This window comes from Pongo abelii, chromosome 1, assembly GCF_028885655.2.
Source record: "Pongo abelii isolate AG06213 chromosome 1, NHGRI_mPonAbe1-v2.0_pri, whole genome shotgun sequence".
In the NCBI taxonomy this organism is placed as follows: Eukaryota; Metazoa; Chordata; class Mammalia; order Primates; family Hominidae; genus Pongo; species Pongo abelii.
In genome coordinates, this window is record NC_071985.2 from 204,516,300 (window position 1) to 204,528,724 (window position 12,425).

Here is a 12,425-nt window from a genome sequence, read left to right on the forward strand (position 1 = left end):
TGTGGGCAGACACTGTGCTGGGCACAGGGCTCCAGAGATGAGCAAGACAGACCTAGTCCTGCCCCTCAGAGTCATGGCCAGTGGGAACACAGACAGGAAACAGACTCCACTCCCAGTGGTTTCAGTTTGCAGGTGCACAGGGAAGCTGCTGGAGTTGTGAGGGTGTACAACAGAGCAGGAGAGCGGGTACTGACCTGGTCTGGGGGCTGGGGGAAGACCCAGGGTCTGAAGGATGTGTAGAAGGTGGCAAGGGCACGACCAGGGGGTAAGTGTTCCTGCCAGAAAGCAAGGACCAACCAAGCCCCGAGGGAGCGTAAGAGGCCAGGGGCCAGTTTGTGGAGACAAGAAGAGATTTCCAACTCGATTTGGGGAGTCACTGATGGTTTTAAGCAGGGAGTGGGAGGCTCAGATTCAGAGTGGAAACCCTTGCTGCCTGTCTGCAGCGCACTAGGACGCGGGGAGGCAGGAGACCGTGGGCTCCAGGAGGAGCCTGGACGCCGGAGCAGGACAGTGGCCACGGGAAAGGGAGAACGTGGCTGGCCCCAGATGAAAAGAGCAGGGCCCCCAAGGCTCTGTGGGTAGGATGAGATGGGGAGAGGAAGGGGCCAAGGCTGACCCCGTGCTTGGGTGGACAAAGGGCCCTTCACAGAGCTGGAGGCAGGGGATGATCGAGGGGCCCAGAGAGTCAGACTAGAAGCCGGGCTTATTGGAGGAAGAGCAGTGGGCCGGCAGGGGCAGGCGTGGGGTGGGATTGAGGGAGCCCAGGGGTGGGAGGGAGAGCTGGGAGGCGGAGGTGCGACCGCGGTGGGGTCAGTGTGCGGGGAGTGGACGAAGCGGAGGGTCGATGGGGGCGGGGGTCCCAGGCAAAGGAGCTGGAGGGAGGCCTCCGTGGAGCGGACCGAGACCTCAGGAGCCTCCAGTCGGACTGGGCAGGCAAGAAGGAGGCCCTGGCTTCGCTCTCGCACCCGGACTCGCAGGGATGAAGCCCGGGAGCCGAGGCTCGGTCTTCCCCACTGTGGCCCCTCTGGTCCGCCCGTGACCTCACCGACCCCCCGAGGGGGCTCCTAAGAGCTGGGAGAGGGGGTCCCGGGGGCACTGATGCACCCCTACTCTCCTCCGCCGACCCAGAGGGCGGGAGCTCAGGTTCAAGGCCTGGCCTGGCCGTGCGGCTCCGGGACCCGGCTCCGCCCCGCGTCGGGGGGTGGCCCCGGCCCGCGCCTTCCTCGGGTCCCCTCCCTGTCCGCGGCGCGCAGCCGGGTCTCATTAGCGCCCCTCCCCCCGGCTGCGCGCCGGGGGTCTCCACGGCCGGGGGGAGGGGCGGGCCTTAATCAATCCTAGGCCGGAAATTCCTCCCGGGGGGCCCGGCCTGGCCGCTGAGCCTGGAAATCGGTCGCCGCCTCCCCCGAACCCGCCCCCCGCATCATGGAAACTGGGCCGACCGCCGGCCGCCCTGGCTCCCCCGCTCTGCATTCCTGCCTCCAGGGGCGGGAGGGCGCGAAGGCCGGCCCGCCCCCTTCGGGCTCGTCGGCGGGGTCGCAGCTCTCAGCACCCTCCCCGTTATTGGGAACAAACCCGCTTCCCCACTGGCGAAGGGGCGCCTGTTCTTAGGAGTACCCGGCGGCACTTCCGCACCCCGTCCGGTTCTTTCAGCTACGAGGCCCGCCCCTCCCCGGGCTCTGCTTTCGCTGGGGGTTTTGCGGAGTCGCCCGGGGCTGGCCCTTGGCGTCTGGCTATTGCCTCTCGGCATCTTGCGAGGCTGACGCCTTGGTACCCATTGCACAGATGAAGTCGGCGAGGTTCAGCGACAGCAAGGGCTGCGGGACCGGGGCAGAGCAGGGATTCGGGCTGCCTCCTCCTGGAAGCTCCCCGGGCGCCTGGGATGAGGGGCTCTGGGAAGCGGGGAAGGACGTGCGGGTGTCGGGGCTCCTGGGTCCCGGGTCTCAGTTGCCCCATGTAGGGAGGGGGCGCCTTTCTGGGCCTTTGCGACCGATGTAAGCTGGGGGTGGGAGAGTGGGGATGGCAGGACTCGGGCCCCGGGTGCCCGGAGTCACCAGGCGCGCACACGGCGCCTACCTGCGATCCTTTGACCTGAGCTGCCGCCTTTCAGCAGCGGTGGGGCCGGGCCCGGCGCGGGTCGGACGGTCCCGGGGGCTGGAGGCGGGGCCGGGGCGGGGCCGGGGCCGGGGCCGGGCCGTGGAGACCCGGGCGGCTCCGGAGCCTCGGCGCGCCGACTGGGACCCGGACCCGCGCGGCGCTGCGGCGCCAGGTGAGCGGAGCTGGGGTCCAGGGGTCCGCACTCCACTTTTCCCAACTTTTCGTTTGGTCCCTCCCTCCCTCGGTCAGGGCCCCTGGGGGCGGGAGCGCGGCCTTCCCGTTCCCCCAGGCGGGAGTGTGGACGCGGGCGGTGGCGGGACTCTGGAGTCCTGGGTACTCGGCCCCAGCAGCTTCCGTCGGGCTGTGCGCTGTGTCCCCAAGTTTCCTCCTCCCTGGTGTCCCCAGCGTCGGCCCACTCCCTCCACGGCGCGGGGTCTCTGAGCGTGTCCCCATGTCCCCACTCTGCTTGTTTTCGCCTCCCTCGAGGCAGCGACGCGCGGGGGCTCCGGGTGACCTTGCTGGAGCCGGGGCTGGGAGCGCCAGTTCTGGCTTGAAGCGATGATCGCTCCTCCGGTTGCGGGCTGGGGAAAGGGCTGCAAACCCAGGGACAAGGAGGGGATGGGCCTCGCTTCCTCCCGGACACTCCCGTGGCTGTCCTGAGAGGGGTCTAGGGCTGGGGCCCCGGAGCCCGGCGTCGGACCTGGCAGAGCCCCCACCTAGTGCGGGGTCGGGCAGGCTCCCTGGCCTCCCTGGGCCGTAGTTGCAATCTGTGAAACCAGGCTTTGGACGCGGGAGAGTGGCAGCTCCCTGCTGGGCCCAGGCCTTGAGCGCTCCAGTCGGAGGCAGGGATGGGTGTCCTGCTTTGAGCTTTGGGGTGCAGATGGGGCGTGGGTCGGGGAGCAAGGCCGCCTCCCCGAGGTTTTGGCTACGGGCTCCAGCGCGGTGGTTCTTTAGGAAGCGGACGCGAGCAGTGAGGACGACCCTGGACAGCTAGGCCCTGAGCCTCCTCTCCTGCGGCCTGGGGCGCCTGGGCGGGGGCCGCGTCTTTTCCCTCGCCCTCCCTTTCGTGGGGGCCACACCGCACGCAGCTCGGCTATTCCTGCTGGGGCCGGGATCCAGGCCACAGGCCGCAGGCAGGGGGCGGCCAGCAATCGGGAGGGCTTAAGCTGTGTGGCCCGGATCCCGAGGCGCAGGGGCGGTGCTGCTCTGACCGGGCCACGGGCCACGGAGGCCTCGGGCGGAGGAGGCGGGAAAGGAGGCCAGGCGGCGGGAAAGGGGGATGATTCATCCGGAGGAGCCCGAATTGGAAACGCCGCAACCTGGGAACAGCCTTGCCCGGGCCGACGGGGGAGCCGAGAGGGCATCCGTCCGGCGGGGCCCAGCGCCTGGCACCGGCAGCCCCGCCTGCTGCCGTGGCCCCAGCGCGACCGCTGGGGGAGGGAGAGGCCTCTCATGCGTGGACTTGATGGAAATCTTGGGCGAAGTCGGCGCCGCCTTTCCTCCTCTGCCTGGCTGGTCTTGGTCCGAGCGGTCTTCCTGGTGTCTAGCTCAAGTCGCTCCTGCTGCAGCTTCGGTGCGGGCGGAGGAGGTCTGGAAGGAGGGGGCGGGCAGGGAGAGGCTGGAGCCGGTGACGCCCCCTCCTCCCGCGCTGCGGTATGTAAAGCGCAGTAGGGGGGAGGTGGGGCCCGGCGAGCGACCCCTGCGGACCTGGGAGGCCCGAGCGCCCCCGCCCCATTTGCTACGGTGCAGCCAAGTGCGGGGGTGGGGTCGAGCCCGGGAGGTACTTACCCTGGAGATGCGGCTGCTAGGGGCCGCACGTTTCCCGAGGCCCAAGACCCCGCGGGCTTGCGAACCGGACGCAGGCGGCAGGAGATTCGCAGCCCGGGATGCGCCAGGGAACAGCCTGCGCTCCCCTCCCTCCTCACCGCCCGCGGGCCGGGCCAACTCCGGCTTCTGCCGCGCGTCCCTGGCTCGGAGCTCCGCTGCGGAAAACCCGAGCGGGGGCGGCTCCCCGCCTCGCCGCCCGGGAAAATCCGGGGGTGGCCGCCAGGGATCTCCAAGCGGCCTGGGCTGAGCGGCCGGAGCTTCCCTCCCGGATTTGCGCCCCGAACCTGGCGCCCTGAAGCTAGAGGCCCGTCGGTCCAGTCCTTGCCTCCTATCTTCTCTCCGCAGAGCGCCCAGACGACGGCGAGATGACGGCCGGGAGCCCCGAAGAATGCGGGGAGGTGCGGAGGAGCCCCGAGGGCCGCGTCTCTCGCTTGGGCCGCCGCCTGGGCCGCCGCCGGCGCCCGCGCTCCCCGCCCGAGCCTCTGCGGGTGCGGGCGCGGCTGCGGCTGCGCTCGCCGTCGGGGGCGTTCGCGGCGCTGGGGGCGCTCGTGGTACTGGTGGGTATGGGCATTGCAGTGGCCGGCTACTGGCCGCACCGGGCCGGGGCCCCAGGGTCCCGGGCCGCCAATGCCAGCTCGCCCCAGATGAGCGAGCTGCGACGCGAGGGTCGCGGCGGGGGCCGGGCTTACGGCCCGCACGAGCGGCTGCGGCTCCTCGGGCCGGTGATCATGGGCGTCGGCCTGTTCGTGTTCATCTGCGCCAACACGCTGCTGTATGAGAACCGAGACTTGGAGACGCAACGGCTCCGCCAGGGGGTGCTGCGGGCCCAGGCGCTCCGGCCCCCCGACGGCCCCGGCTGGGACTGCGCCCTCCTTACCAGCCCCGGCCCTAGGACTCCCCGAGCCGTAGGCTGCGCAGAGCCAGAAATCTGGGACCCGTCCCCGCGTCGGGGTACTTCACCCGTCCCGTCAGTGCGGAGTCTGCGTTCAGAGCCTGCTAATCCTCGCTTGGGGTTACCTGCCCTGCTCAACAGCTACCCGTTGAAGGGCCCCGGGCTGCCCCCACCCTGGGGTCCACGGACGCAGACTGGCCATGTGATCATCACCGTGCAGCCGTCTGGCTCCTGCATTGAACATTCCAAATCTCTGGATCTGGGCCTTGGGGAGCTCCTCCTTGGGGCCCCAGCAGCTCGGGAGTGTGCTCACCGAAGCTGGCCACGGCTGGACCGCCTCAGTCTTGGGGGCTATGCCAAATTGGGAGGAGGAGGGGACTTGGGGGCCCGGGTCTGAAGAGAGGGGAGACAGCCTGCTCTGAGGCTGCAGCATGGACCATGCTAATAGGACCAGAGGACCAGGAGTCCCAACGTCTAATAGATGTTTCAGTCACATCCCAGGCTGGGGATGGATGCTCTGACCACAGCAGCTGTGAAGGGCATCCTGACCTGCATGTGGGCAGAGAAATGCCAGCTGCACCAGGGCTCAGTGAGCTGGAGAGGGTGCGTTTCACTGTGGAGTGTGGAGGACTCGCCTCAGGAATTTCTTCAGCCTCTGTAAGTGGCCTTAGCCCTAAGGGGGCTGGAGGTCCAGGCCAAGGTGACTGGGAGATGTACCCAGTGTCTTGGCAAACCCAAGAAAGTGGTGGGTAAGGGCTCCTAAGACTGGGAGGTAGGTTGGGATGTTACAGGCTGGGGCAGGTTCCTTCCAAGGCGGCACTGGTGATGGAGTGTGGGGCCTCTGGGAAGATGGACCATGGGATGAGACTCTCCACTGCCATCTGGGACGGGGACTGAGCCTTGAACTCCTACCACCTCAATCCCTTTCTTCCCTCAGCCATCTGGGGTATATCCCTGTAGAGCTACACTACTGCCAATGCCTTCATACTGAGGTCTGGGCACCTCTGCAAATAAGTCTGAGAAGCCCCTTCTCTCCTTCCTTTATTGTGGCCTGTGCTGCAGAATCTCACTGCAGCTGGCAAGAGGCATTGGCCAGCTCTCAGAAATCCCTTTACTCAACGTTGAAGCTGCATTTTGGTCAATGTGGGTAACTTACTTTAGAAAATGACTTGAGTTTAGGTCTCCCCTACCCATATTTAATTTTTCCCCAAGTTGCTGGTAGAAGAGAAATTTAAAAGTGGATCAATCCTCACAGAGTCGGTTCTTTTTGTTGTTTATTGAAAAAAATGCAATACAAGAAGCAAGACCAAACATATATCTAAACACTACAACCACTTCTCCTACTACGAAAGGCCAAAACAGCAGACTTGATTATTGCCTGTGTAGTCTAAGGATTCTGCCAATCTGATTCTGCTGCCCGAGTTCCTATTTTTTCAAGAAATGTAAACAACTACTTGATATGATTCATAATTTAAAAAAAATTTACAAAGCTCCTTCATTTTTGTCACCAAAATAATACATTTGAGAGAGATTTGTAGAAACAACCAGCCTGGGGCTGAGATCCTGGGCAGAAATTTCCCGTGAGCATCAAAGGGCGTCAGTTAGGCCACAGCTCTGGCTCCATTTCCCGAGGTTTGTTGTCTCCTCACCCCCAGCTGCCAAGCATCCCCCAACACACACTGACGGGCCTGGCCGGGGTGGGGGTGGGGGAGAGAGGGGGATGGGTCACGGTGCCCTGACAGGTCCCGCAGTTAGGCTCCCTGAGCCCTCGGCTTATAAATACAGGTCTTGCTTTGTGGGTGGGTGCCAGAGTCCTCATGTGGCTTGGAGGAAATCTTTATTTCTCAAATTAAAATAAAATTGCAGCGAGAGTTGTTACTGTGGTGTGTCTGAGTCACTCTAGGAAAACTGTTGCCAAGTTTCTGACCCTGGAAATGTAATTATCTTCCCCCTCTTCACCATTTCTACCTGGACAGAGTCTGTTTTTCTTCACACAAATACACACACACACAACTGCAGAAAGAAAAAAATCCAAACAATTGACAAACCCCAAGAACTGTTGCCAGAGATGGAGGAAAGGGGAAGAGGCCTGGAAGGACACCCATCTTGCTGGGCTTGTCCAAATCTATGGCTTCTAAGAGCCTGAAAGGCATTAGAGCTCTTCTCATCCAATTTACAGACAATGAAGCCAAGAGAAGTGAGTTGGTGACAGAGCTGAAGGAAACGTTTAGGCCCCTGATGAACGGTCCTGTGCTGTGAAAGCTGCCACGCTGTTCTAGATCACACGGAATATTCAGTGTGTTAGTTTTTAAAGGGACACTCAGTACCCTCTGCCTTTTCCCCATCCTCTTCGTTCCACAGGTCTGGGAGCCCTGGTAGCTCTTTCTACAGGCCATCTGGCCATCAGGCAGTGGGCATGCACTACATGTTCGTTTGATGTAAGCTGCATTTCTCACTTGTCACCACTCCTGGCAACATGGCCAGGCTTGGGTACTACCCCAAAGCCCCACCTTTCAGACCCTCTGCCCACAGCCTGTAAGTTTGTTCCTGAGATAGGACAAGCTCTTTCCCCTAAGCCTGTCCCATGTCCCACCTGGGCTCTTTCCCTCCCTCTTGTTCATGTCTCACATGGGTACCAAAAGAAAAATGCATACACCCGAAATGAGTTCAAACCAGCTGAAACAAAACTCAGGCAGTGGAGACTTTGGACGGTGTTGGGAGAAGCAGCTTTAGACATTTCTCTTGCTCACTGCCCTTGAGCCCCAGTGACTGCTGCCCGATACCCACTGTCTATTTTAGGAAGTTCACTTCTAGCTTGGAACTGGGATTCTAAGGAGCCTTCAGGCCAATGTGTTTGTGGGAAGCAGTTGGAAGGAAGGTTAGAGAAGTTCTGTTAAATAAAAATGCCCCAAATCGGCCGGGTGTGGTGGCTGACACCTGTAATCCCAGCACTTTGGAAGGCCAAGGTGGGGGGATTACCTGAGGTAAGGAGTTCGAGACCAGCCTGGCTAACAAGGTGAAATCCTGTTTCTACTAAAAATACAAAAAATTTGCCAGTCGTGGTGGTGTGCGCCTGTCATCCCAGTTACTTGGGAGGCTGAGGCAAGAGAACTGCTTGAACCTGGGAGGCGGAGGTTGCAGTGAGCCGAGATCGTGCCACTGCACTCCAGCTTGGGCAACAAGAGTGAAACTCCGTCTCAAAAAAACAAAAAACTATGCCCCAAATCCTTACCAGGAATTAGGGCATCATCTTCATTTTCAAAAATCATAACGAAAAAAAGGAAAACTAAGCCCCAAACCCACCACAAAATCAAGCCTTCAAAACCTGACAGACCTCAGCTGGCGAGTGGGAATGAGCAGGGCTGGGGCTTATACCCCTTGTCATGTGGTGTCTTGTGGGGAGAACGGCTCCTAAAAGCCAATTCCTTGCTCTAGAAGGGTGTCCTCAGGCAGGTTCCTGTTGAGAGAAGAAAGGTCAAAAAAGAAAAACTCTTCTCTGAGCCACATTCCTTGTCATTTGGGATGAAAGAAAGGCCCAGGATCTGACAGAAGTAACCCCATTCCCCTGTGTGAAGTGCACACTCTCAAAACTAGAAAACCTTAGTTTAAAAACCTCATTAATTTTCCTTCCCCAAATCACCACTAAAAATGTTCCATTAGAGCTTTTGGCCCAAAGTGCCTATTTTTCTGTGAGATTTGGTCTCCTGAGATGGGAGCTAGGGGGAGCACTTAGCTGAGCCACTGCTTCTGATGAGGTAAAAGGGTAGCTGGAGAGGTGAAGGCCACGGATATGTTCAAACATTCACAGTATCAGATATCTGAAGCAACTTCTATGTCTTTGACCCAAAGAAGCTCCAAAAAGAAAGAGCAGGAGGGAGAAGGGAAAAACAATACTACATTCTCAGCAGAGGGCTCTGCCTTACCAAAACCACCCGCAACAAAGGAACAGGGGCATCGTTCCGAGGTCTGTGGATCAGGGCTGGTGCCCTCCCCGGCATTCTGATACACTCACATCACTGGCTCTAAAAAAGGGCTGGTTCATGAAGTTTCTGCCGTCATCCAAAGGGGATAAGACTGGGGAGAGACGCGGAAGTCCCACTAAGCTGGCTTTGACCTCCAACACAGCTGACAAGAGTCCTTGGAGGATTTCCCGAAGAATTCCGTGGACCCTGTCAGTGTCTGTTGGGGTTGGAAATAAATGGGCAGAGAGGCTAGGCTGAAGGGGTTACAAACCACCCAATTAAAAAAACCCCAAAACTCTTAAAACAGTCTATAGAGTGAAAAGTTGAACAATTCTGATATCCTAACATAGAAAAAGCTCTTCAAAAGGATCAATGAGATCTAGAAGAATCTCTTGGTATAAACTCCCAATAGACAATGAAATTAATTTTCTGGTGATTTAGAATAATCTTCAAAGTCTGAAGTCTGACTATGGCAGGTTAGCTTCTTTATCATTTTGCTGGTTTCTCTTGGATGGGAGAAGGGCAGAGTTGGGGTAGGTTAGTTCCTAGAGAAAACAAAGAAGCAAAATTTAAAATCCTGCAAAGGAAAAAGCTTCCCAGTCCCATTGCCAAGTTCCTGTGGCCATCAGTGACAACGGGGATGTGAGCAGCTTTACAGGGCCTGGTCCCACCTAGTGAGATTGGAGGCTTCTTCAAGTCTTTTGTAAATTACTTTTAGGCATGAATTTATCTGGATCCCTGGTTCCCAAAAAGCAGCTTCCCTGCTCCCAGCTCTCTACTCTGGTCTCAGAGCTTCAGCCATTCCCTCCCTGCTCTGCACACCCACCCATCTCCAGACAGCCTGGTCCTGCTCTTCTTGGTTTTTTCTTCTCTGGCTCTCCCAGGTTCTGGCTCAAAGATACCTGTGACTGGCCAGGCGTGGTGGCTCATGCCTGTAATCCCAGCATTTTGGGAGGCCAAGCCAGGTGGATCATTTGAGGTCAGGAGTTCGAGACTAACTTGGCCAACATGGTGAAACCCTGTCTCTACTAAAAATACAAAAATTAGCTGGGCATGGTGGCACATGCCTGTAGTCCCAGCTTCTTGGGAGGCGAAGGCAGAAGAATTCCTTGAACCTGGGAGGCGGAGGTTGCAGTGAGCTAAGATCATGCCACTACACTCAAGCCTGGGTGACAGAGTGAGACTCTGTCTCAAAAAAAAAAAAAAAAGAGACCTGTGACAGCAGCAAGCAGAGCAGTAGAGAGAAGAGAGGGGGAAGGTGAAGTGGATGAAGTGGATCTCCAGCAGGATGCATGAAGACTCAGGGGGTAGCTGGGGGCTTATATCCAAGTTTGGGTCCCTCCTCTTACCCAATAATGCTGGCACTGCTACAGGCTGCTTTAGTTGGAGCCAAATACTTAATTTCCTGTATCTCCCGCATCAGCCTCTCCTCTGCCTTTATCAAGTCCCAGGGTGGACACCTCTTTGTGGGGATGGACTCCCAGTGTGTCCGAGGGTCCCATCCAGAGGCCTCTCAGGCTGGGACAGTGGGCACCCTCAGCCCCAGCAGGAATGCCCAGTACCTGAGCTCACTCATCAGTAATCTCGGTCTTCTGGTGGACGACCACCTTGGTCACTGACATGTCTGGGTGCTGCTCCTTTGCCTCCTTGATGGCTTGTACAAGGACCTACAAAAGACAGAAACAAGGGCAATGAGGCAGAAAATAGCCTGATGGCGAAGGAAGGCAGGGGTCGTCATTTCTCTGATGTTCTGACAAATCCAATACTCCTGTCTGCAGTACCAGGGCAGCTTTAGGCTAAGCCAAGCTATAATTACCTTACCCACCCTATCCTGCATAGGGAGGCTTCTGGACTGACAACACAGGGACAGGGAAGGTTAGCACTGTCTTCTAGGAACTGGAGAGGGACTTCGGGGGTCACAGCTGTATCTGTTATATGATCCTTTATTTATTTATTTATTTATTTTTGTTGTTGTTGTTGTTGAGATGGAGTCTCGCTCTGTCACCCAGGCTGGAGTGCAGTGGTGCAATCTCGGCTCACTGCAACCTCCGCCTCCCAAGTTCAAGCAGTTCTCCTGCTTCAGCCTCCTGAGTAGCTGGGATTACGGGCGTGTACCACCACGCCCAGCTAATTTTTGTATTTTTTGTAGAGATGGGGTTTCACCATGTTGGCCAGGCTGGTCTCGAACTTCTGACCTCAAATGATCCACCTGGCTTGGCCTCCCAAAGTGCTGGGATGACAGGTGTGAGCCACCACACCCAGCCTATATTATCTATTATACCTATCTATTATCTATCTATTATACCTAGAGGGGTCTGAGAGGATTCACTCAAGACATGAATCTAAAGGACAAAACAAAATCTGTGTTCAACATGGGGTAAGTGGCAAGTTCAGGACAGGAGAGGAAAGTAAAGAAGTGTGCAAGAAAAAGGAAGAGATGTCCTTGGCCAAAGTAGAAGAAAGGAAGGAAGAGGAGAAGGGACTGTTATATGCCATGCACTAGCCTAAGCACATTACTTATTACTTAAACTCTATTAAGTTATCATTTATTAATAACTATATTATTATTAAGATAATATTATCATTACTTATTATTTACTTAAACTTTACAACTTAGTGAATTAAGGTAATGTCATTATTTGCATTTTATAGGTGAGGAAACTGAATTTCAGTAAAGAGTTTATTGTTTCATAGCTAGTAGGTGGTGAAACAGGGACTTTTTTTTTTTTTTTTTTGAGACGGAGTCTCACTGCCCAGGCTGGAGTGCAGTGGCATGATCTTGGCTCACTGAAACCTCTGCCTCCTGGGTTCAAGCGATTCTTGTGCCTCAGCCTCCCAAGTAGCTGGGGTTACAGGTGTCCGTGACCACGTCTGGCTAATTTTTGTATTTTTAGTAGAGATGATGTTTTGCCACATTGGCCAGGCTGGTCTCGAACCCCTGACCTCAGGTGATCCACCCTGCTCGGCCTCCCAAAGTACTGGGATTATAGGCGTGAGCCAACGCGCCCAGCCATGTAATAGGGATTTTAACTCAAGTCGATCAGACTTTCCTCTTTACCACACTGTTGTTTAGTTTCTGAGGGAGTCCCTGTTTGAGAATCTGGAGGAGCTTTGATTACTTTAGAAAAGCTAAAGGGAGCAGGGGGAAAGTCAAAAGAGCAAAAACACCATCCTCTTTGGGCTGCAGTCTCTGAATTTGTAGGCTCCCCTATGGAAAAGGACTCAGCTAGAAATGACCAGCTGACTACTCACCTGGCTCTTAAGAACCATCTCTAGAAGGGGCAAGGGAAGAAAGAAAACCCTCTTCTGGTCTCCTGGCTCTATGAATGGCATTCTTAGAACTACCACCTCTATGGGCCCCTGACCATCCTCCCTGATCCTGTTTGCCCACCCCATCTGCTCACACCTCGGGCCCAGCTCAAGCCTTCTTTTTGTGACTCTGCCTCCACCCACCTCTCTATGAAAGCCTGCTGCTCCACACTGCTTCTCCTTAACAGTTCTTGAAGTGCCTCCCTCCCCAGCCAGAGTGTACCATAGCTTACCCCTTCCATGCACTCTCAGTAACTAGAAAAACTGAGGGACACTGGAGCATCTCTCTGAGCTATCAAGTGTGTTTGGCCCTTATGACCCTGGAAGAAACCTGTGATCAT

General features: G+C 57.2%; 2 protein-coding genes across 52 annotated transcripts in view; one reads left to right on the forward strand and one right to left on the reverse strand.

Annotated features, from left to right (window-relative positions):
• The first annotated feature begins 2,182 nt into the window (after positions 1 to 2,182).
• Positions 2,183 to 6,687, forward strand: TMEM200B (transmembrane protein 200B). 2 transcript variants are annotated; one of them, XM_002811156.5, is made up of 2 exons: positions 2,183 to 2,266; positions 4,267 to 6,687. In XM_002811156.5, exon 2 carries the CDS (start codon positions 4,287 to 4,289, stop codon positions 5,208 to 5,210), a length of 924 nt encoding a protein of 307 aa, XP_002811202.1. In that variant the 5' UTR covers positions 2,183 to 2,266; positions 4,267 to 4,286; the 3' UTR covers positions 5,211 to 6,687. The 2 variants fall into 2 exon arrangements, with proteins under 2 accessions (XP_002811202.1, XP_002811203.1); XM_002811157.5 differs by lacking the exon at positions 2,183 to 2,266 and adding an exon at positions 3,656 to 3,747.
• Positions 6,071 to 12,425, reverse strand: part of EPB41 (erythrocyte membrane protein band 4.1) — a 232,664-nt gene continuing 226,309 nt past the window's right edge. For all 50 annotated transcript variants that reach the window (XM_054538703.1, XM_063713835.1, XM_063713827.1 and 47 more), the window contains 2 exons: positions 10,338 to 10,442; positions 6,071 to 9,320 (listed from right to left, as the gene is read on the reverse strand). In XM_054538703.1, the coding sequence (XP_054394678.1) occupies positions 10,344 to 10,442 (99 nt within the window). In that variant the 3' untranslated portion in view covers positions 6,071 to 9,320; positions 10,338 to 10,343. The remainder of the gene's footprint in view (positions 9,321 to 10,337; positions 10,443 to 12,425) is intronic.

What these genes read in the sequence shown, in the direction of transcription:
- TMEM200B (XM_002811156.5), top strand. Translation starts at nt 4,287, where the DNA reads ATGACGGCCGGGAGCCCCGAAGAATGCGGGGAGGTGCGGAGGAGCCCC.